At 38.8% G+C, this 25,591-nt stretch overlaps 1 protein-coding gene across 3 annotated transcripts; it reads right to left on the reverse strand.

The window, feature by feature from the left end:
* Positions 1 to 10,820: 10,820 nt before the first annotated feature.
* Positions 10,821 to 24,225, reverse strand: LOC127456179 (dapper homolog 3-like). Of its 3 annotated transcripts, none has more exons than XM_051724538.1 (4): positions 23,796 to 24,225; positions 16,806 to 16,941; positions 15,787 to 15,876; positions 10,821 to 13,247 (listed from the first exon to the last, which is right to left on the reverse strand). In XM_051724538.1, the coding sequence occupies exons 1-4, from the start codon at positions 24,003 to 24,005 to the stop codon at positions 11,860 to 11,862; spliced, it is 1,824 nt and encodes a 607-aa protein (XP_051580498.1). In that variant the 5' UTR covers positions 24,006 to 24,225; the 3' UTR covers positions 10,821 to 11,859. The 3 variants fall into 3 exon arrangements, with proteins under 3 accessions (XP_051580498.1, XP_051580500.1, XP_051580499.1); XM_051724540.1 differs by lacking the exon at positions 23,796 to 24,225 and adding an exon at positions 16,442 to 16,602 and having other exon boundaries at positions 16,806 to 16,891; XM_051724539.1 differs by lacking the exon at positions 15,787 to 15,876.
* Positions 24,226 to 25,591: the final 1,366 nt, after the last annotated feature.

Genomic DNA, 25,591 nt, shown 5'->3' on the forward strand with positions numbered 1-25,591 from the left:
ATTTATGTGATTTGTGGAGCTTGTGGCACGATTCACTTGCATTGTATGGACCAAAAGAGCTGAGATATTCTTCTAAAAATCTTAATTTGTGTTCTGCAGAAGAAAAAAGTAATATACATCCGGGATGGCTTGAGTGTGTGTAAATGATGAGAGAATTTTCATTTTTGGGTAAATTATTCCTTTTTAAGCCCCTGTGTAGCCCCTGTACCAAACAACTTTTTCCACGCACGCTCTACCTCCTCTATTGTGCGGGACATGACAGTCCAAGTGATAATTTTTTTATTATTTTCATGTTATAATCCGGGGAGATCCAATACACCCAGTTACTTATTTGCTCTTTGAGGTAAACATGGCAAAGAAGTCAAAATTATCAGGCTCTGGAGATATAAAAAGACACTTACGTGCTCAAGATGAAACCACTGATGGGCCTGCAGACCGGCGACTCGATTTGGACGGCGTGGCCGGAGGGATATTCAGCGTCAACTGTCCAACATGTCGGTGATGCTGATGAAGGTTGTTGCTGATTTGGAGGATCTCGCTGTAATACGTCAATCGATTACGGCAATGGAAACAAAATTCTCTGAGTTGGTTACAAGAGTGGCAGATGTTGAGAAATGGGTTGATTATCTGGAGTCATCGGAAAGGGAATTATCTGCTAATCCGCTCGCAACCAAAATAGACATGGACATTTTTTTGGAAAAACTGGAAGATCTCAAAAATAGGAACCGAAGAAACAATGTGTTGGAATTCCTGAGCATGCAGAAGGCAGAGTTATGGTAAAATTCCTAGACGAGCTCTTCCCGAGTCTGCTCGACATAACAGGCCATAAGCTGGAAATCGAGCGAGCTCACAGAATCCCATCTCGCAGATCTGCTGAGGGAAACAGGCCTTTCTTTCACTGGCACCCCTCATGATATAATATTGGGAGGAGAGTTTAATCTTTTGATGGACTCAGTCCTTGATCATAGCGAAGCAAAAGTGTGTAAGCCCCCTAGAGCAACACTGACGCTTCACAGGATGTGTAAAAATCTTGGTCTTGCAGATATTTGGCGACTTTTGAACCCATCTGGTAGAGACTATACATTTTATTCATCAGTCCATAAGATTTATTCTAGAATAGATTTTTTTTATATATCTAAGTCCCTCATTTCATCTGTTGTGGATTGCTCAACTGGAAACATCTTAGTCTCAGATCACGCCCTGGTGAGTTTAGAGGTGTTGCCACATACGGAGAAAAAGAAATCATAGTTGGCGAAATCCTGATTTCCAACAAATGTTAAAGACTGAAATCAGTGTTTATATGGAGACCAACTGGTCCTCAGTATCTTCTGTGGGCGTGGCTTGGGAGGCACTTAAGGTGGTTCTTAGGGTTTGGATCATACAGTATGCCTCATTTACCAAAAAATCCAAAGCACGAGAACTTGTGGAGTTGGAAGGGAATATTAAAAGTGCAGAGGCAGAGCTGAAGCGCCGAATGTCATCTGATGGCCTCAGAGAATTGACCTGATTGAAATACAGATATAATACTATTTTGTCGCGGAAAGTGGAGTTTTGGGTATTCAGGGCAAGACAGTCATACTTTGAGTTGGGGGACAAAGCAGGGAAGCTTTTGGCTAGATATATAAATCTTTTTCTACCATTCCCTCAGTGAAATCTGCTGGTGGTGAAATTTTTACTTTGGCCATTGATATTAATAATGTCTTTAAAGAGTTCTATCTTGATTTTTATAGTTCCACGTCTTCTGATGAGGATTTTAGACAATTTGTGGAACCATTAGAACTCCCTAAATTGACGACTGAGCAAAAAAATTATCTTGATTCTGAGATAACCTTGGAGGAGCTTGACGAGGTAATTAAGACCTTACCTACAGGCAAGGCAGATGGTTTTGCGGCTACATTTTTTAGAGCTTATGCTACAGAATTGGCTCCACTTTTGTTAGAAGTTTATACGGAATCATTAAAGAATGGAAAGCTTCCCCCAACCATGACATAAGCCCGGATCAGTCTGATTCTCAAAAAGGACAAAGATTCAAGCAAGTGTAAAAGTTACCGTCCAATTTCCCTGATCCAGCTAGACGCAAAAATTTTGGCAAAATTTTTGGCTAACAGATTAAGTAAAGTTATGACATATCTTATACATATAGATCAGGTGGGGTTTATTCGGGGCCGTAGTTCTTCTGATAACATTAGGCGTTTCATCAATATTATGTGGTCAGTAACGAATGAGCAGTCTCTGGTCACTGCCATCTCACTTGATGCCGAAAAGGTGTTTGATATGGTAGAATGGGATTATCTTTTTAAGATTTTGGAAATGTATAGGTTCAGGAATACATTTATTGGTTGGATTAAGTTACTTTATAGACAACCTGTAGCAGCAGTACACACAAATGGATTAATTTCAGATTATTTTACTTTGAATAAGGGCACTCGGCAGGGTTGCCCTCTTTCCCCATTATTGTTCTGTCTTGCCCTGGAACATTAGCAGCCGCGATAAGAAAGGAGGATGATTTTCCAGGGGTGATGGTGGGAGGTTTGGTGCATAAGCTGCTGCTTTACACAGATGCTATTTTATTATTCGTCTCTGACGCTACTAGATCTATGCCTTGCCTCCACAGAATTATTCATTCCTTTTCCAAGTTCTCAGGATACAAAGTCAATTGGTCTAAATCCGAAGCTTTGACTCTGACAGCGTACTGTCCAGTAACGGCCTTCTAGCTGGCATTAAGTATTTTGGTATTTTATTCCCAGCAAATCTGTCTGATTTAGTCAGAGTTAATTTTGATCCCTTAATTAAAAGATTTTCAAATGATGTGGGCAGGTGGGCTTCATTACATTTATCTATGATTGGGAAGGTTAATGTTATTAAAATGAACTGTATTCCAAAATTCAACTACCTGTTACAATCTTTCCCTCTCTTATTTTAGCAATTTGATAGCAGAGCAAAGTCCTTCATTTGGAATGGTAAGCGTCCCAGGTTAAATTTCAATAAGATACATAGGCCGACTGACAAAGGTGGGTTAGGCCTACCCAAGATTTTGTTTTATTATAATGCATTCGGTCTCAGAAATTTGGCTCATTGGTCGCTTCCACCTGAGAGAGCCCCTCCCTGGTTTTGTATTAAAAAGGAAGTTCTTGCCCCTATTTCACCATTGCAAAGCCTTTCGATCAAACTAACCGAAGTTAAGTCAGACCCCGTTATCTTGCATTTATACTCGATATGGACAAAAGTGTCCAGAGTTTTTAACTCGGATATTTATTTTAACGTAGCCTCGATCATATGGCTTAACCCTAAACTATGTATTAATAAGTCCCCTTTCTGTTGGTCAGATTGGATTGTGAGGGGGGTTAATACACTCGGTGACCTATATTAGAATGGAGTATTGAGATCTTTTGAAAATTTGATTCAACATTTTGGGATTCCCAGATCTAAATTATATAAGTATTTACAGCTGCACCACCTGCTCTGCACTGTTTTTGGGAGTAGCACACACCCCCCTAGAGCAGCAGATACTCTGGGAGTGGTGATTGCTGCTTTTGGGAAGGGTCATGAGGCATCAGTGTATTACTCCCTGCTAATTCAGAGTCTGGGGGACAGAGCTTTAAATTCTCTCAAAAGATTATGGGAGGAAGACTTACATTTGTTATTGGAGGAGGGAGTGTGGGCTAGGATTCTAAAAAACATCAAGTCTGCATCTAGAGATCCAAGGGTGTGAATTATGCAACTTAAGATTTTACATAGATTTTATTGAACCCCTTCTAAACTGTATAAGCTTGGCCTTAAGGACACACAAACCTGCTGGCAATGCCATTCAGAAGATGGAGACACCACCCATGTTTTTGGGGGTGTCATTGTCAGAGCCGGGAATCGAATTTGGGTCTCTGGCGCAAGAGTCTTAATTTCTACCACTGAGCCACAGAAGGGAGTTGAAGCCATTAGTCAAACACGCTCTTAAAAGAACTCAGAAGAGTTTAACAACAATAGCAAGAGTGTACAAAAAGCAATTTCTTACTGACAATCACAAAAAATAGAAAAATCTTTAGTCCAGAAAAGGATCTGAAAGGAGGAAAAATAATCTCCAAAAAACTTACAAAGGCTTACAAAGTTTAGTACTTGGAACTACAGCAAACTTACAGCAGCAACTGGCTAGGAACATCAATAACCAAGCAAAGAAACAAAGGAAGTGAACAACTTAAATACACAGTCCAGAACCAGGCACAGGTGAAAACAATAACACGATAAAATGGCGGGAAACTGAAAAGAAATACAATGAGGGCCTCTAGTGGCCAAAATAAAACATTAAAGCAGAAAACTCTGAAAGTCTAAGATCCAGGAATTTTGGTGTAAGGTGCAAAGTTTTGTATGTGATGTGTTGAACACTCATATCTCATTCTGCCCCAGACTCTGTATTTTGGGAGGATAAGTACATAAAAAATTGGGTTTTGACCAGTGTGATGATTGGTAGGCAGGTTATTTTAAGGGGAAGGAAGTCAGATGGAGCACCCTCATTCCCAGAGTGGTGTGCGGAGATGGGGAGGGTGGCTGCCTTCGAGGAGGGGTCGAGCAGAATGATGGGAGTTAAGAATTTTTTCAATAAGAAATGGGGCAATTATTTATCGTTTTTGGGGGACTCTCAAGGAGGGGCAGTGGAGAGAGTAATTTAGAGTTTAGTTTTTAATTATACTTGATTATTGTATTTTCTTTGTTTTGTGTTTATTTATGTGTGTGTGTCTATATTCTATTGACCGCAGGGGTGTTTGTGGGGGGGGGGGGGGGGGATTGGTAGGGGGAAGGGTTATAGTGGGGGTTTAATGTTAAAAGTGATTTATTCATTATATATATATATATATATATATATATATATATATATATATATATATATATATATATATTGTTTTGTCTTTGTGTTAACTTATGAATCAATAAAAATTTTAATTGCAAAAAAAAACAAAAAAACAAAAAAATGGTGATCAGTGTATTGAAAATAACTTTTTCATCTTTTAATTTCTGTAATCATGTCGCCCTTTTATTTTTATATTTTGGAATCAGATTCATGTAGTGTTTATCAGAATCAGAATCAGAATGAGCTTTATTGCCAAGTATGCTTACACATACAAGGAATTTGTGTTGGTGACAGGAGCTTCCAGTACACAACAATACAAAACAGCTACAAGACTTTTAAAAAATATTTAAAAATGTAATAAAAAATAAATAAATATTGAAAAGAAAAGAAAGTATATAAAGAATACACAATAGACAATATATATATATATATATATATATATATATATATATATATATATATATATATACACACACACACACACACACACACACATACATATACGTAGTGCAAATCTAAATACAAATCGGTTATTTACAGTGCAAGGGAATGTAATGGCAGAAGAGGTAGGATGTGTTGGATAATATAAAAATACTAAGCTGTATATTGCACATTAATTACTGCCCAATGGGGCAGTTTTAACTGTTCATGAGATGGATAGCCTGAGGGAAAAAACTGTTTCTGTGCCTGACGGTTCTGGTGCTCAGAGCTCTGAAGCGTCGGCCAGAAGGCAACAGTTCAAAAAGGTAGTGGGCAGGGTGATTTTTCATGCCTTTTTCCTCACTCTGGAAGTGTATAGTTCTTGAAGGGAGGGCAGGGGGCAACCAATAATCCTCTCAGCAGTCCAAACTGTCCTTTGTAGTCTCCTGATATCCGATTTCATAGCTGAACCAAACCAGACAGTTATTGAAGTGCAGAGGACAGACTCAGTGACTGCTTAGTAAAACTGTATCAGCAGCGCCTGTGGCAGGTTGAACTTCCTCAACTGGCGAAGGAAGTACAAAGTACTTATCATAGATAGTTAAAAGTTGGCAGTCAAAAACACCTATAAAATACCTATATTTTTTATTCTTTCTGGCAAACAGCCATAAAAGGAAATGTAAATTACAGTATGTGTGCTACATTTTGAAACTGCAGCATACAGTGTTCATTATAATGGGGCATAGATTTTGCAACTCTGTACTCAATACTCACTACTCATGAGTACTTTTAAATGAGCTACTCTTTTACTCTTACTTGAGTAGTTTTTTGGACAGGTACTTTTACACTACTCACACTACATTTTTTGGGAAGTAACAGTACTTCTACTTGAGTATAATTTTTCAGCACTATTTCCACCCCATATATATATATATATATATATATATATATATATATATATATATATATATATATATATATATATTATATCTTTCAAAAATGCCCGGCCCACTAAGATTGTTTATAAATCTCTCATATTCCATATATTATCATACAATATTGCATTAGATCTTTTTATCAACTTCTTTTTAGTAATTATGAAAGGTTTTGTAATTGTAAATGTCAATATCACAACAAATATATTCAGAGTTGGTAGAACCATAAAAAAGATGAGATAGCCATGTTATATATCGCTGGAAAGGGTTCAATTAGTAGAATGCAATGAGCAAATTTGATTCACTCAGAGGCCAAACTCGGAGTATCAGTGTATGAAATTCCCACTGACACAAATAAATTTAATAAACAGGAGTGTCTTTTTGTCAGGTTATTCCTTATTACTTCCTGAAACATACATATAACATAGACAAAAAGGTTTTGATGTTTCAAAAGGGGTGTGACCAAATAAATTTGAGAACCACTGGATTCAGTAAAACAAAAATTTTGTAAGAAAAAATAAAGAAAAAGTAATCCGGTTAAAAATGACAGGAACACAACATAAGGGTTAACCCCCAGGGGCCATGAACACCCAGGTGAAAACTCTTGCTGTCACATATGTTTTGTCACCTATAGATACAGGACATTAATTTTCACAGAAATCCATGTTTACTATGCAGATATAAGCTGGATTCCCCAGATTATATATATAAAGAAAAACATGCACATGAATGAGTTCAAAGGAGTTTATAACAACACGCAATGAACAGAAACATTTTCAAAGATTATAACATAATCACTAAAATACACTGCAGCAGAGAGATCAAAGGTGGTGAAATATTACATGCAGGCAAGGCAGTTTATAAGATATACTTTACACTGGAAATATTTACAGGTGTGTCCACTTCACATGTCAGGCACAGCCAGGTAAAGCACCCTTACCAGTGCTATCAATGTGCTGTGCAGCAGCAAGAAAATCAAATATTTCTGTCCTCCAATGCACTAGGTGGTGCTAATGTAGAACCTACATGATATATATTTTTTAATCAAAGTATAAATACTAATTAGTAACTATACATGTCAAAAAATTGCAGTTGGGACACTACAAATGTGTTTGAACAATCATGCTATAAAATATGAATTATTCAAGCGGACTTCAGTCTTGTCTAATTCTAACATCATTAGACACCCCATGTGATCACCTAGGACATAGCAGGCAAAGTGGTACATAGTACTAATAAGCATGCCTCAATTACCCTAGCAATCCTGTCATATATGTGTGTGAGTTGATCTGTGTAAATTTTCCTCTTTAAAATGCTGCCCTTACGAGAATTAAATCCAGGTGACACCTTTTATGCTTTAATTAGCTCGGTGAGGGCACCTAATTTACTAACAGTAATTTACTGTTTGCCTGTTAAGAGACGTAAACAAGGCAAAAAGATGTGCATTCGTATATATCTGTGGACCTGACTTCCCATTCTGTATTTAACTGTGGACAACATGCGACAGCATCAGCAGCAGGGCAGTGTTAAAATGGTTTAATTCAGGTATTAGTTCTGTGTAGTCATTAAAGAGAAAAAAGAAAGCTAAAAAATTAGTTTGCTTAATAAGAAAAGTAAAAGAAAGAGATTTAGGAGCAGATCTAATGGTTGAAGGAAGTAGTTTAATATAATTTAAAAGCCATATTCCCATTGGACAATTAGGCCATGTATACAGTGTGGCCAAATACGGCCATCATTTCCTTTCTGAGGGCACGGTCACATTGATCTTTGCACTGCGTAACTCTGCAGGTGAAGGAGGCATGGGCGCATGTTAAGGTTTTTGTAAACCCCCCCAAAAAATACTTGTCAAGCAGCCTTTTTTATGCTGCACTTTATAATCTGGGAGAGTAAAGTTATAAAGAAACTCATCGCTTAAATTATTTCCTCATTCATTGTTATTTCCCAGTTTATTTATTCAGTTTATAAGTATTTGCCAATTCATATTATTCAGTGAAAGCGATTTACAAAGCACACACGCAGACGTCACTTCTGACATAACTTCCTATTGGTCAACGCTCAAAAGTTTCAATGTTTAAACTTGCAATTTAAAATGAAATTCTTCACCATCAGAAGTCCATCAGGAGAAAAACCTGACTGCACGGATTCCCATGGAAATTACTGTATTTCGCCAACATAATTTCACTGTGCAAAGGAAAATGTGACTAGACTCTAGTCTGACTCTCTCCAACATAATTTCTCTCACCATCTCTGTGTGCATATATTACGTCCCAAAGAGAGCACACTGTTAAAGCTTAAGTTTGTTAATTATTAAAAACAAAAAGCTGCACCTCTCTTGGAAAAAACTGTAAGGTGATAATTTGTCTCCTAATATTACTTTGGTCAAAAATAGTGAACACCAAACAGTTAAACTTGCAAGCATGCTTCATGTTTACGTTGTTCTGGACTGACTCCTGTATTTCATACACATACAGTGATAATTTTAGGGGATTCGCTCCCGCATTTAATTGTTTTTACTCCTAAAACATTGTGTACGTGGCTAAGGACATAATCATAACAGAGACTGAAACAGGAAGCACCTGCCCTCAGAACGATCCAGTGCTGGTCGGACCAGTCAGATTCTATGCTACAGGACTGTTTTCATCACGTGGACTGGGAGATGTTCCGGTCCGCCTCTGAGGAAGACATCGAGGTCTACGCTGATACCGTAACATGTGTCATCAGGAAGTGCATAGATGATGTAGTGCTGACCAAAACAATACGGATTTACCCTATCCAGAAACCGTGGATTAATAGCGATATTCGTGCGGCACTTAATGCGTGGACCTCCGCTTTTAATTCCGGGAACGCGGAGGAGCGTAAACAAGCCAGTTATGCCCTCCGCAAAACTATCAGAGCAGCCAAACGCCAGTACAGGGACAAGATTGAAGGACAGTTCAACACCGACTCTAGAAACATGTGGCAGGGAATTAATATCATCACAGACTTCAAAGGGAATAAAAACTCCGCTGTGAACACCGCTGCCTTTCTCCCGGATAAGCTTAATACTTTTCATGCTCGTTTCAAGGGAAACGACACTGCCCTCATGGAGAGAGCTCCCGCAGCCAAAGCTACAGAGGTTAGTTCACTCTCCGTCTCTGTAGCGGACGTAACCCGATCCAATCCGACGGGTGAATATCCGTAAAGCCGCGGGTCCAGACAGCATTCTGGGCCACGTCATCTGGTTGGTGTTTTTATGGACATTTTCAACCTTTCCCTCTCCTTGTCTGTGGTCCCCACATGCTTTAAAATGTCCACCATTGTGCCTGTACTAAAACAATCCAAAATCAATTGCTTAAATGACTGGCATCCTGTTGCTCTGACCCCCATCATCAGCAAATGCTTTGAGAGGCTAATCAGAGATTACATCTGCTCTGTGCTGCATGCCTCACTGGACTGCAGTTTGCTTACTGCAACAACCGCTCCACTGATGATGCCATTGCATCTACACGACACACTGCTCTCTCCCACCTGGAAAAAAGGAACACATATGTGAGAATGCTGTTTGTAGACTACAGCTCAGTATTCAACACCATAGTGCCTTCCAAGCTTGATGTGAAACTCCGGGCTCTGGGCTTAAACAGCTCGCTGTGCAGCTGGATCCTGGACTTCCTGTCAAGCAGACGCCAGGTGGTTAGAATGGGCAGCAACATCTCCTCATCACTGACCTTCAACACTGGAGCCCCACAGGGAATGTGATGATACGACGGTGGTAGCTCTGATCACTGACAATGATGAAACAGCCTACAGAGAGGAGGTGCACACTCTGACACTCTGGTGTCAGGAGCACAACCTCTCCCTCAACATCAGTAAGACCAAGGAGCTTGTTGTGGACTTCAGGAGAAAAGACAGAGAACACAGCCCCATCACCATCAATGGAGCACCGGTGGAGAGAGTCAGCAGCTTCAAGTTCCTCGGTGTCCACATCACTGAGGAACTCACATGGTCCATCCACACTGAGGCCGTTGTGAAGAAGGCTCACCAGCGCCTCTTCTTCCTGAGATGGCTAAGAAGTTTGGAATGAACCACCACATCCTCACATGGTTCTACACCAGCACTGTAGAGAGCATCCTGACTGGTTGCATCACTGCCTGGTATGGCAACAGCACCGCCCTCAACTGCAAAGCCCTGAAAAGGTGGTGCGAACTGCCAGACAAATCATCGGAGGTGAGCTTCCCTCCCTCCAGGATATCTATACCAGGCGGTGTGTGAAAAAAGCTCGGAGGATCATCAGAGACTCCAGCCACCTGAGCCATGGGCTGCTCTCACTGCTACCATCAAGCAGGCGGTATCGCAGCATCACTACCCACACAGGCTGACTTCATGACAGCTTCTTTCCCCAAGCAATCTGATTTTGAACTCTTGATCGCTCACGATACATATATCAGCACTGCACTTTATTAGCCTCAGATTGGACTCACATTTTATACTTCTCTTAATAACACAATGGCAACTGACTATCAACCGACAGCTGAATGTCAGCACACCACTTCATATTTATTTCCATTGATTACATGGGGTGGTGTGTGTGTGTGTGGGGGGGGGGGGGGTCAGTGTATTTTTATTGTATGCAGTCTTCTTATTTTGTGTATACTGTATATTGTGAAAACTGTGTTATGTGTAAATCAGATGTTTATTGTAATTGTCATACTGCTATGTTGCTTGGAACTGCCCCCAAGACTTTCACCCTCTGTTGCACTTGTGTATATGGTTGAGTGACAATAAAGGGATTTGATTTTATATGATTTGACCCCGTTTACATCTGGTATTATGCTGCCTTTAAGTGCTATCGGAATTATCATAAATACGAGTTTCCCACTCGGAAGTTGCACATGAACGACCCCTCAAGTCATAATTATTACTGGGAAACTCAGAGATAATTTTGATACCCGAGTTTCCAAGATGGCTGGAGTCCTAAACTTTCAACATGGCAGAGGAGAGTACAGTTTCTGTAGTGAATGGTAGTGAATGGTTTTATTCATTTTTCAAAATAGAGCTAATTGTTAGCGCTTACCATTTTGGTCATATTCATTTATGTATATCAGCAACCATTTGATGCATGTTGTACATTTTCACACCATAAAAATAGATTGTATTTGATCAAAATTCCATTATCGTCAGCAAGCGGAGTAATACTTTTTATGGTGCCAAAATAAAAGAAACATATGAATGAACGTTTTTTCCGACAACAAAGCACTTGAACTCGACGTACTCATAATAACTACTTCAGAAGTGGGAAGTATGATAATACTGATAGCACATGAAGGCAGCATTAGATGCATCTCGGGTGATCCGATCACATGTGGTCAGGTGAGACAAATCGCTGTTTAGACCTGGTTGCTTAAAGGGTCGCTTACCACCTGTGATAGGATCACCCGAAACACATCTTAACACCAGGTGTAAACGGGGTCAGAGTTGAGGTTGGGCAACAAATCATAACTTAAAGTAACATAATGATGTGAACAAATGCTAACCCTAAAGTTTTTGATGAATGGTGGTGCACAACTCCTTCAAATAAGATCGAGCACTCTTATAAAGCTGTAAAAAATGTAATACAAAAAAATGTCAGCATGTGCCAAGAAAAGGGCAGAGATTTTCTTTAACCTGATCTACATGGGGTTGCCAGACTCAGACAGTGGTCATAAGTTTGAGCGAGCCTGAGCGAAAACGCATGATCTTCTTTTTGAGTGCATGCGAGGCTTTAATCTTGACCACAGCATTGGAAGGGTTCTGTGAGGAGGAGGGAGGAGGCAAACGAGGGGGCAACTGCTGTGGCCAGACCAGCCCTCCACTCTCATCTGAGTCACTAGACACCGAACTGGTCCCTGGGGAGAAACTCTCACTTAGACTGGAGTTTGAATCATCGGTTGGTGCAATACCTGCCTCCAACCCCTTCCCAAACCTATGGTCCTGCTCCTTGAACTTAACACAGGCGTGTTTGAGGCTGTGAACAGGTAAACGGTTATGTCTGAGCTCACAAGCCTCCTCTCTAGATATTCCCTCCTCCTCCTCTTGACTGAGATCTGACGAGGAGACCCAGAGGCGCTGACTCGATGGGTAAACTTTTTTACTGCGGTGACTGCCCATGTCTCGTCCCACTGTAAAGTATTTGTGCTCAGGTTGGGTGGCCCTTCCTGGAGAGAGGCCACTGTTCTCTGACCGAGAGTGGCTGGTTGTCTTGGTGTGTTCGTGTCCTGTGGATGTCCACCTTTCTTCTGAACCCCTTCTGACTAGGGGCCGAAGAAGAGTCCACTCTTGAGAAGTGAGGGGCTGGTGTTGCTCACAAGACTCTGGAGTTGATGACATAGATGTGCAGGTATGATTGCAGCAGGTGTGAATGTATTGTGGCTTTGTGGGGTTGTGTTCAAGGTAACTACGTTGATGCAGAGGTGAGTCCAACTCATCGTTGCTGGTGGGTACTTCTGCAACTCTATACTGATCAATTTCTAAAGAGGATTCTGGCTCCTCAATGCTCATGGAAGTTGGTCCAATTTGGACATTAGTAAGGTTCCTGTAATATCCCCCCTGAGCTTCCCTCTCATTCTCTTCCTCTGAGAGAGCTGCCCAATTCTGCCATTCTGGTTGATCAAGTGGAAGGTCTGGACAGTTAGGGTAACTGGGTGGGTGTGTGTGTAAGTGTTGCCACTGATTGGGATCAGAGTCCAGTTCTGGTGTAGATCTAAGGTGTCGATGCTGCAGGAGACCCAGGATGTACGCCTCTGTACGCATGGCCTGCTGGATGTCTTCTGCCATTGGGCCATCATCTATCTTCTCTGTAGGGTCTGCCTCAGCATCAGTAGTGATGCTAATCTTAGGCGTAAGTTTTCCATTACCATTAGCCATTGACCCTACTGCCACCATCTGATCTGTAGTCCACTGATAGCTTTCTTCCTCCTCCTCTTCCTCTATTCCCTCAGCAATACCCTCTAGAGTGGGGTATGGGGCAGAAAATGAGCGGGGGAGGGTGACATGTATTGGGGGCTCCATATGAACCTCCCAGTCCAGCATGTAGGCATCTGTCAACACATGGGGGCAAATAACTCTTATTAGAAGCATATTTGAGAAATAGAGTTAATTCTAAACATTGCTTAAATGTGAGTTTCAATATATGTCTTTGGAATTTTTTAAAATCCCTAACCCTAAGAATAAGCATTAGTAATGTTTGCCTTAGCAATAATAATTATAATAATAATAATAATAAATAATTCATAGTATTGAGGGTAAGAATGAATGAACTGATAGAGTATAAACAGATGGTGGGTGTAGGGCAGGGTTAGTCAACTGTGTTAATCAATCATCTTTGCCTGGCCCTCTGACTGATTGTTGATAAAAATTGCCTCACCATCTGAAATACCAGAGCGCTCTCTGTGCAAAACTCAGCATTCGCAGGCTGAGCCTCAACAATTAACGGTGAGTTTAACCAGAGACTTTTTAGCAGAGACGGGACACTGCTATTAAAATGAATGGGAGAAACTGGAACACACAACCAAAATGCTCTAGCACACAACAATCATCAGATGTTGAAAGGAAGTCCTGCCTTACAGGTAAAAGAGCCAATCACCTTTTACATACAGACATCACCTGTCAATCATCTCGAGAACGTGTATGCGTAATAGCTATACAAGCCGGGAAAATTGGGAAAATGTTTAGGGTAATATGAGGTAAAGAAGCACAATTTATGATACCAGCATTGTCAGATTTTACTGCTGATTTGAAATATGTTCTTTGATCGTAATCTTAACCAACTGTCTTTGAGCTTTTGGTGTTCCCTCATTCAAGTATATAGGAGCTGCACTGGCATGACTGGAAATAGCCTCCCGGAAGCGTTCCAAAGATGGCTGCCAGTGGACTGACTTGCTAGAAAGACTTTGGTTTAACAGCGCTCACTGGCATGTGCAACAGCATTCAGCCATCATAAGTTGTCCAGACTGTTTAAACTTTTCTGGCGATAGTTTTGTTACTCTGCTTTGCTAAACGTGGATTGCACCGTGTAGAGTGCGATCTTGCGACCGCTTTGATTGCGTCTTTTTCAAACAAATGTATTTATATAAATTTCTTAGTTGTGTGGAGTGCGGTCAAATCTACAGATGTAAAAAAAGATCACCGCAGTTGTTACAGAAATGTTATCAGTACATGGGCACATATTAGGCAACAAAAGAGAAATCGATTATGAAAACTGAACGTCCAAAGAGAATGTGCTGAAAAGTTCACTTTTATTCACTGTTCTTGAATGTGGTGTGTCTCATCAGTTCAGTGTCGGTAGTGCTCATAAAAACAGTGATACGTGAAGCTGAACCTGCAAAGGTCCTGATTTTATTTGGTCTATACAGCTGTGAGTCAGCCCTCTCAATCACGAACAGCACCAACTCTACACACATTTCTGGCTCCTGCACTGGCTATTGTGTGCACTCAATATTTGCAAGAATAATTTTCTTCACTGAATATCAGAATCAGAAAAGGATGATACTTTATAGAGAAAATGAAAGAATAGACTATCGAGTGGAAAAAAACTGTGAGGTGATAATTTGTCTCCTAATATTACTTTGGTCAAAAATAGTGAACACCAAACAGTTAAACTTGCACGCATGCTTCTTGTTTACGTTGTCCAGGACTGACTCCTGTATTTCATACACATACAGTGACAATTTTAGGGGATTCGCTCCCACATTTAATATTATTTTTACTCCTAAAACAGTGTGTACATGGCTAAGGACATAATCATAACAGAGACCCCGTTTACATCTGGTATTATGCTGCCTTTAAGTGCTATCGGAATTATCATAAATACGAGTTTCCCACTCGGAAGTTACACATGAACGACCCCTCAAGTCATAATTATGACTGGGAAACTCAGAGATAATTTTGATACCCGAGTTTCCGAGATAGGAGGAGTCAACATGGCAGAGGAGAGTACGGTTTCTGTAGTAAATGGTAGTGAATGGTTTTATTCATTTTTCAAAATAGAGCTAATTGTTAGTGCTTACCATTTTGGTCATATACATTTATGTATATCAGCAACCATTTGATGCATGTTGTACATTTTCACACCATAAAAATAGATTTTTTTTAGATTTATTTTTAGAATTTTCCCAAAAAGAAAACTGAATTTAAATGCATTCTTAAGTAAACATGACATGTCTATATGACCATTGTTTTCATATGTTTCTCCTCGGTTTTCATAATTTGTCAACAATAGCGCTAAGATTATTATTATTTTATTTTATTTTTTCAAAGTAAAGTTGATCAAAAATTATTTGTCAGTTAAGAGTATAAGTTATGTTTATTTTTCAGCCGGATCTTATGAAGGAATTTATGACCAGACCTTAAAAAAAATATAATTTAAAATGCAGTATACCCTGTGACTATTTTAATATGAATAAATGCACAGTATTATAGGTGTTTTTTAAGTAACATGTTACTTGCAATGAAAGTGCTAGCTAAGATGAATACTGAAAAAAATGTTGGCCCCGCAAAGTTTTCATCTGGATAATCTGGCCCCCGCAAGAAAGTAGTTGAAGAGCCCTGGTGTAGGGTATGATTACAGGACACACTCACCCATTGATCTGGGCCTGTGAAAGGAGACTGCAAGGTTTGGCATGGAACAGGTATGCAGTGGAGACAGACTCTCACTCTGGTCGTAAAACCCTTAGAGAAGGTAAGTTGGATTTTTTAAAAGGTTGTTTTTTCAATTATTGTAGCCTTCATTCTAACATTCATTTGGATGTATGCTTTGCACACATTCATAAACAGCAATTAGCCAGCAATTACAATATACTGTTGCATGGCAACACACATCCTAACACAAACACCAGCTCCAGACAAAACTGGGGAGGCACAATATATCGATGATGACCATATCACGATCAGTCATTTTTTTAATTCAGCCCAGTCTGATTAGGCCCATATTGGAAGCAAATAATGTAGGGTTAAACTAGGTTAAACTCATCTTTTTTATGCAAGGTTATAAAAGTACTAAACACCTATCCATAATTTCTACCATGCATTAGAATAATTTCAGAAACATACTTTATTCAAATACACATACGCAGATTCGAGCGCTTGGCCAACGCGCGGTTAACATGCCTTCTTGTGTTACAAACCTCAATACTCAAGGGGGCGATAGAGTTAGAACAGAGATAGAATCTCTGTGCCATTAAATTAGATGTTATTATTCAGGTAAGTTGCTATAAATATATAGACTTTAACTTACTCATGGCAATGTTGAAATTGCAACACATGCTTGCGTTGTGTTATGAATTGTGTTCTGATACATTCTGAAATGCAATAACGCATGAAATCGAGCTTGCGTAGCTAGAAGCATCTGCGTTGACGTACTTTCCTTAAGTTGTGTCTTGGCCTTTAGTCTGAGCTCTGTTATTTAACACAAAAGAGGTACAATACATTGTAACATACAGAATATTTAGAATATTGGCCATCATATCGGTTAAAATAATTATTTGCTATTAGATTTTTTCATGTAGTGCAGAAATTCTGTGCATAGGAATAACTATCCAGAACTGTGAAATTTTTCAAAACAATACTGAGAAAACATTATTTTTGCTCTCCTGGAATACCTGAACTAGATGCACTGGGACTGTCCAAATCCTCCTCTGTATTCTGCTCACATGCGAGTCCTGTATCCACCCTCAACTCACTGAGCTGCTGCTGCAGTGTCAGCATTAGCAGGCTGGGGGCACCCTGGAGCCGATTCTGCAGAGTAACAACATGGTGACAGTGAACTCTGCCCAGATAGCACACATATGTCTCAGAAATGTCTGTTTAAGAGCGTTTCATTTAGAAAGCATTGCATTCTAATTAACATCTGCTAAACATCTTAAAAAGATTAGATTTACAAACATTTTAAATCAAATACATCTCAAAGACATCTGATGAATGCCTTAATAACATTAAAGAGGAAATGTCTTATAGACATCTTACAGATGAGCAAACAACCTAAAAAATAAATCCTCCAAATGTATACACATCAAATAGACATCTGGGTGAAGTACGTGTACTATCAGGGTGAGAGCAATTTAAAACCATTGTGGGTGACCAATCACAAGCATACAAACAAAAGTAAAAGTATAAAATGCTATTAGAATGTGACGCAAGTCTTTTGGTCATTTAGAGCATAGAAAATTCCATGTGGCGGTTCTAGTGAGACAGCATAATTTTTGCTAGGCAGCCTTAAAAATCCATGCATAATTCATAGTCTGATATGAATAGGCCAGTGCTGAAATTACTGTAACTCAGATAAGAGAAAAGTAGTAGGCTACATTAGAGTAATATGGGAATTTTTTTTTTTTTTTTTTTTTGCACTAAGATGTCCCACATTAATACCAAAGCCCTATATTACCCTAATTCAATATCATAACTATTTTAAAAGGTTATAGATGCTATCAGCGGCATTAAAGTCCTACAAAGTGGTTTCTCGTACAGTGTAAATTAAAGTGAATGCATATAATGTGTCATGCATCCATATTTGGAGAATTCATAAGTGACTATCATAAGTGAGTTTTTGGGTGTTATTGTAACTTAACAGGGATGTGAGATGGCCAGAATAGACAGCATGAAGTATGTGTATGTGTGTGTTCTATGGGAACATGTCATTGATGTGTGGTGTGTTTGTGCGCACCACTTGCAGCAGTTATGTAAGTAAGCAAATGCAGAAAACCTGGAACATCAATAATTTACTGAAGACAGGAAGATACTGTAGCGTAAGCTGTCCTTTAAACCAGTGGTCCTCAACTGGTTTTACTTCAGGACACAGAATTTACACTGGACATCAAGTAGCGATCAATACAGTACCTAATTTTGTTTTTATCGTAAAGAAAAGTCAACAAAAACAAACAAACAAAAAAGCTTTGCCATTATTAGCTTAAAAAAAAAAAAAAAAAAAAAAAAAAAAAAAACAACAACAACAAAATACATTGTGGTCTGCACATTTGTCCTTATTGCAAGTGAACCTGTATCTAATCTAGTCTGAGTCACAATTTATTTTTTATTTTTTTATTTTTTTTGCATAGTTTTGTTTATGCCTTGCGGAAGAGGGGATGTCAAGCAACCTGTCCATGTTGGCATCTACCTAATTTGTCTAGCTTCTACAAAGAGACACATGAATTTGAGCCAAAATACTATAGAATTTGATTGGATTAGCAGCTTTTGACATCAGCAACAAAAGAAATGAGAAGTGCTTTCTAACCCCTTTTAAAAGCCTATATATTTAGCTAAGTCAAGTCGTCATTTTTATTTGTATAGCGCTTTTCACAACACATCGTTTCAAAGCAGCTTTACAGGAAATCATGCATTAACAAAAAATGATACTGTAATATCTATAAAGTCTTAGTGATCATTGTGTAGTTTGATTAAATACGATTGTAAAATGTGTATAGAAATTAAACAATTTAATAATAACAACTGTAATTAACTATTTTAATAATGCACAATTATATTAGTTGCAATTTATATTTGTATTTAGCATTGTTTTTTTTTTCCCCTTCTGGCCTCACGCGACCCTATCAGAACAGATGAATTGGGTCATTATTTTAACCACTTTGTCTATTTGAAGTTCAGTTTTCTTTCTCCTTTATTATTTTCCATAATAAAGGGTATAATAATGGCAAAACTAAAGTTTAGGTGTAGAGATCCAAAACACATCTGAATAACAGACTGGATGAGACAACTCTATTTTTGGTGATGATAAAACAAACATGTAAATTATTTTCATATTTCATAATCATCAGTTCTTCTGTGGTTTTTCTTGCAATTTAGGTTGAGACAATATAGGTGATGCAAAAGGTTAAGATGTGTTTGGAATAATTTTGATTTATATAAAATGTACTATCCTCATCTAGTGTTATTTTCTTTACATTGTCCCATTTTCCTATCTATTAAGAGTTCCTACACACAAGTGGAAGCTCTGATGGTGTGTTAAATGGATAGGAATTTGTAAGATCAGAATAGTGAAATCGTCGAATAGGAGGTAGGAATGGGCATTTTCGAGTAATTTTGTAGTCGAGTACTCTAACCCACAAAAAACGAGTACCTGATTACTCATAAATTAAAATGCACGTTAAAAAATAACACGTATGACACGTAAAATGTGTAATTTGTACGTGCTTATTGCTGGTGACCGGAAGCGATAATTTATAGTTAAAAAGTGATCTTTTTCAAACCAAAAGCGATTGTTTCGCTTTAGAAGACATTGGTTTAACCAGCGGAGTCATATGGATGGCGTTTATGGTGATTGTCTGTGATTTTTGGAGCTTCAAAGGTCAGATCACCATCCACTTGCATTTTAAGGACCTACTGAGCAAAGATATTTTTCTATTTTTCTTCAAATGTGTTCTGCTGAAGAAAGAAAGTCATACGCACCTGGGATCGCATGAGGGTGAGTAAATGATGAAAGAATTTTCATTTTTGGGGGAACAATCCCTTTAACTTGATTTTATCTAAACCCTAACTGTAACCCTTAACCAAACCCTAACATTATGGAGACCAAAACTGTGTAATTTTACTTACTTCTCTGCAAATGAAGTATCTCACTAGCCGGAGATCAAAAGGGATGTGACGTCAGAGACACAGCATTGGCCATTTTTGGGTCATGAACAATCGCCGCATGGTGGCGCTCATCTGGAATTCAGCACACTGGGTTGTATTAGAGTATACTTTGAAAGGCTGAGCTCTCAACCATGTGTGAGACGGAACATCACACGAAAAAACAAAGTATACCGTAGCCTAGAAGAGTGGAAGAGCATCTCTTTCACAAATGCTACAATTTGCTTTTCCCGTACGTCGTAATGACCCACATCCCTATAGAAATCGATGTATTCAAAGCATTCTCCAAAGCAGCACAAATTCTAGTGTGTAGGCACCCTAAGGATGCATTTTGTGCAATAAAGGTGTCTGTAGTAATTACACATCTACCTAAATCTATCAGTGTCTAGTCTTTTTTTTTTTTTTTTTTTTTTTTTTTTTGCACATTCTCTTGATAGACACAACAATAGAGGAAGACAGAAAATCAAGGAGAGAGAGAGGGGAATGGGATGGGAACACAACCCAGGCTGGACACGAACCCAAGTCTCCCATGAGCACCCCAGGTGAACATATCGGAGCACTCACACTGACCAAAATGCCTCCATGATCAAAGTTAAATTCACAAGAACTTGTTAATTCTTAGAATTAGAATATTATTGCCCATATGAAACCATGGCTATATGGTGGATAGAGAGAGAGAGAGAGAGAGAGAGAGAGGCTGGGGGGGGGGGGATCAGAAATCAATGTAATCAATTTCAAGGGTTAGTTCACCCAAAAATTTAAATTCTCTCATGATTTACTTACCTTTAAGCCCCAGATCCCAGATGTGTATGACTTTCCTTCTAAAGTAAAGATTTTTATAAGCAGTTTTTAGCTTAGTTTGTCCATACAATGCAAGCAAACAGGTGCCATGAGGCTGCTGGCTGTTTGATGGTCCAAAAGTCATATTTAGGCAGCATAAAAGTAAACCACTCAACTCCAGTCGATCAATTAATGTCTTCTGAAACAAATCGATAGGTTTGTATTAATAAAAAAAGGCAAAATAGGCTAGCACTCCACTGAAAACATAATCCATTTTTCGAAGATATTAGGCTTTGTTGAAACAGGCAGCAAAAATCGGATTGTTTTGGTTTATCAAACTAAAATTTTTTGATTAAAAAAGTTGTGTGTAGACTAAACAGCAATAAATAAATACATAGAAAAACACAAACACAGAAACTATTAGAAATCCGAACTACATAAACATGTGGTATACAATGTTTGTAAATGCCTTTTAATCTGAACAGTCAGACTTGATTTCAAATTGTTTTGTCAATCCAGTTTTACCGTAGCTACTGTCTAATGTCTGTTGGCATTGTGTTGACACTTAAGTGGCAATCAATGTATATATACCAGATATACGCTGTCTGAAAATATGGATCTGGTTTTATTACTTGTAAAATGACAGTGCAGACAGTCAGTCTGGGTTTGAAAAACAAATGTAAAAAATAAGTCAAATTCACGCCCATGACTCAACCTCGCCTGGTGTTCCCTTCTGCTTCTCCATTAATCTCCATACACTGTCTTAAGACAGCATGACGGATCACCTGGTTTGGTGTCTCACACTCAAATGTATCACACATACGCACACAGAAGGCAGAGGTCTATTTGATTATCACAGAAACAGACAGGACCTGAGGGAGATCAGGCTGCATGTGTACTCTCATTATCTGGCTGCTGTGCACAGCTTGCCTTTAATGTGCCAAAATGAGACACAACCAGCCCCCCCACTCCACCCCCGGCCTTGGGGCCTGAATGTGTTTGTCCAGATGTGCAAACTAGCTGCTAATCCACAGTGTCGTAAACACTGTTCTCAACTACACTGCACAAAAGCTGAACTTACTAAAGAATCTATGTCAGATTTCCCCCAGTTACACTGGTAATTATATAATTAAAAGATGAATATGTAATTAAATTATTCACACAGGGCTGTGTGAACCTACCACATTCCTTGATAGGTTAATTAACGTATATGAGAAAGATAGATATATAGATTAGAGTATTGGATATAACCTCGTTGGGGGATCTTAAAAGGGCTTAACAAATTAGGTTTTGGTGAGCACCACTCTCATCAATTTGGCAGATTGAAGAATGTTCTTCATTCAGAGGTGGCCGCTGAAGCGGAGCGCGTGAAAAGCTGACAGCTCATTTGGGTGATGTGTCTCGAGCTCTCCCGCACAAACCCGTCCTGCTAGCATCTGACTTAGTATTCCGCTCCATGCCCTTTTTGTCTGATCCATCTATGGGGGGAGAAACTCAGGGGAAAGTGAGACTGCTGCTTATTTGATTTCTCTCAGCGCCTTTATTGAAAACTGAGTTAGAGTGAGTGAGGTCCTAACTTAAGAGGCAGTGATACTGATGGACAGGTAATGAAAAGACAGGAATGAGTATGCGCTCTCATAGTTTAAGTTGATTACTTGACTAAACATATACAGTCAATATACAACCTAAAAGTATACAATTAAATTATCTTCAAGCCAATTATATTTAGTATCATACTACTGAATCAATCTGACTATATTGAGTTACAGCAATTAAATCAATGTTTAAGGCTCAGATCATGTAGAAACCTCATGCAATCCAAGACTTTCTTTGTTATGCTGAACCCAAACTAAAATTATTAGAAAAATATCTCAGCTCTGTAGGTCCATACAATTCAAGTGAATTGTGGCCAGAACTTTGAAGGTCCAAAAAGCACATAAAGGCAACATAAATGTAATTAATATGACGCCAGTGGTTAAATCCATAACTTCAAAAGCGATATGATAGGTGTGGGTGAGAAACAATCAATATTTAAGTCCTTTTCAACTATAAATTCTCCTCCCTGCTCAGTAGGTGGTGATATGCATGAAGAATGCAAATCACCAAAAACAAAAGAATGTGAAATGGAAAATGGAGATTTATGGTAAAAAAAAAAAAAAGGACTTAAATATTGATCTGTTTCTCACCCACACCTATCATATTGCTTCTGCAGTTATGGCCTTAACCAGTGGAGTCATATGGATTACTTTTATGCTGCATTTATATGCTTTTTGGACCTTCAAAGTTCTGGCCACCATTCACTTGCATTTTATGGGCTTACAGAGCTGAGATATTTTTCTAAAATATTTTGTTTGTGTTCAGCAGAAGACAGAAAATCATACACTTCTGGGATGGCATGAGGGTGAGTAAATGATGAGAGAATTTTCATTTTGGGGTGAACTATCCCTTTAAAGAGCTGTAAAATAAATACAAATAAAATAGCAGCCACACTTCCGAATGTTCATCATCAACGAAATGCACGACATATGATAACCTACAGGCAAATATAATATAATGCAAAGTAATTTCATATAATATAAATATTTATAATATATTAAATATTAAAATATTTAAGCCATAATAATAAAAAAAAATAACAATAATAAAATAAAAAAATACAAACCGAATAACACGGAGAATAATAAAAAATTAACATAGATACTGAACAATATGTAAAGAAAGTATGAATCTCTACATGTTCCTTGGGATAAATATTTAAAAACTCGAAATGCGAAAGGAACAATGGATAGTTAAACGAATGGAGGCCCCGCCCCCTTTTCCATGTACACATCAATCACAGCTGTCAAAATGCACCACTTACACTTGTAAATGGAAGTGCCTTTAATTATATTTCATAGATACCACTGTTAATGGCATCCTTTATGTTAAAACCCGCAATAAAACAGCAGTTTTCAAGTGTAAACTTGGAAACACACACGCACGCACGAACGCACGCAATTTATTTAAAAACAAGTATTTTGTTGTGTGTACACTTGATTGGCTGCTCATAATGCCTCGACTGACTGACTGTGTTCATCTGTAGATGGCATTTGAGACGTATTCCTCGCTATTTCTAAACTTTCTCACCCACTTTCCGTACATTCACAACTCCATATAGTGATACTGAATTACTGGAGCGAATTCCAGAAGGACTTTACACACATATACACCCTATTATTTGTACCCACCAGCTGTCGTCTTAAGGTCAGCTGCTCGTGCTCTCTGCTGCTGCGGGCCGGACCGACATCACCCCACGCCGGGCATCCAGGCACTGTGTCCCCGAGCGACAATGCGCCTATGATCAGACTCTCCTGCCGCTGCTTTAACATTTCCAGCTCACACAGCCATGTCAAACTGGCCTCGAGACGCCCTTTATTCCGACTGCGCTCTCCATCCATCTTCAGAGAAATCCAGGAGTCCACTGAGTCTTCCCAACAGAACAAAAGCAATCAATCTTTCAGTATGATCTCGTGAGCATGCAGTATGTTTCTTCTTTTATAATTGTGGGTGTTTATCACCTCAAATGTGACAAATGCCCATTTAGTTGATGTGTTCTCCTAACACGAGTTTATGTTAATCATATTGCTGCGTTCGGACAGTGTTTGGGCATCGTACTTTTGAATCTTTCCCTCACATTGCTGTACATTGAGGTGTTCCCTGCTTATTAGAATATTCCGCTCTTTTCACTGTGATTGGTCGAAACATCACCGCTACCGCCCTCATGAGTAATATTGCCCACCCACACCCAGACTACTCAGACTCCTATTGGTTAGTCTCTGACAGCTTCATTTGCATGCAGGCCATAGACAGCGCTTCGTGCTCGTGACCATCAAGCACTATCTCTAAATGAATGGATGAATGAATGGACGCTGAGATTAATAATTTGTCTGGTGCTAATTATTCAGTGTTACCGACTAACAGGTCAGACGACTAGGAAATTCGTGCGTGGATGAGATAATGAAACTAATTGTTGAATACCTGGAAAATGGTTCCAGCTTGTATGACACAGGCTTTAATCCTTTTGCGGATATTTGGTGCGCGCGTGTAGGCGTTATGTATTTCAACGAAGGTTATTTTTTTGGAGAAATTATTACTTTAACTTACGTTTTATTTGCAGGAATATAAGAATATGTACATTCTACGTAAATAATATTTTCAGTTTTTATACACACACACACTCTCACACACACACACAGGCGGCCAAAAGTTTGGAATAATGTACAGATTTTGCTCTTATGGAAAGAAATTGGTACTTTTATTCACCAAAGTGGCATTCAACTGATCACAATATATAGTCAGGACATTAATAATGTGAAAAATTACTATTACAATTTGAAAAAAACTTCTTAAACTACTTCAAAGAGTTCTCATCAAAAAATCCTTCACGTGCAGCAATGACAGCTTTGCAGATCCTTGGCATTTTAGCTGTCAGTTTGTCCAGATACTCAGGTGACATTTCACCTTACGCTTCCTGTAGCACTTGCCATAAATGTGGCTGTCTTGTCGGGCACTTCTAACGCACCTTACAGTCTAGCTGATCCCACAAAAGCTCAATGGGGTTAAGATCCATAACACTCTTTTCCAGTTGTCTGTTGTTCAATGTCTGTGATTCTTTGCCCACTCTAACATTTTCTTTTTGTTTTTCTGTTTCAAAAGTGGCTTTTTCTTTGCAATTCTTCTCATAAAGCCTGCACCCCTGAGTCTTCTCTTTACTGTTGTACATGAAACTGGTGTTGAGCGGGTAGAATTCAATGAAGCTGTCAGCTGAGGACATGTGAGACATCTATTTCTCAAACTAGAGACTCTGATGTACTTATCCTCTTGTTTAGTTGTACATCTGGCCTTCCTCATCTCTTTCTGTCCTTGTTAGAGCCAGCTGTCCTTTGTCTTTGAAGACTGTAGTGTACACCTTTGTATGAAATCTTCAGTTTTTGGGCAATTTCAAGCATTTTAGAGCCTTCATTCCTCAAAACAATGATTGACT

Source organism: Myxocyprinus asiaticus, chromosome 18 (genome assembly GCF_019703515.2).
Source record: "Myxocyprinus asiaticus isolate MX2 ecotype Aquarium Trade chromosome 18, UBuf_Myxa_2, whole genome shotgun sequence".
Lineage (NCBI taxonomy): Eukaryota > Metazoa > Chordata > Actinopteri > Cypriniformes > Catostomidae > Myxocyprinus > Myxocyprinus asiaticus.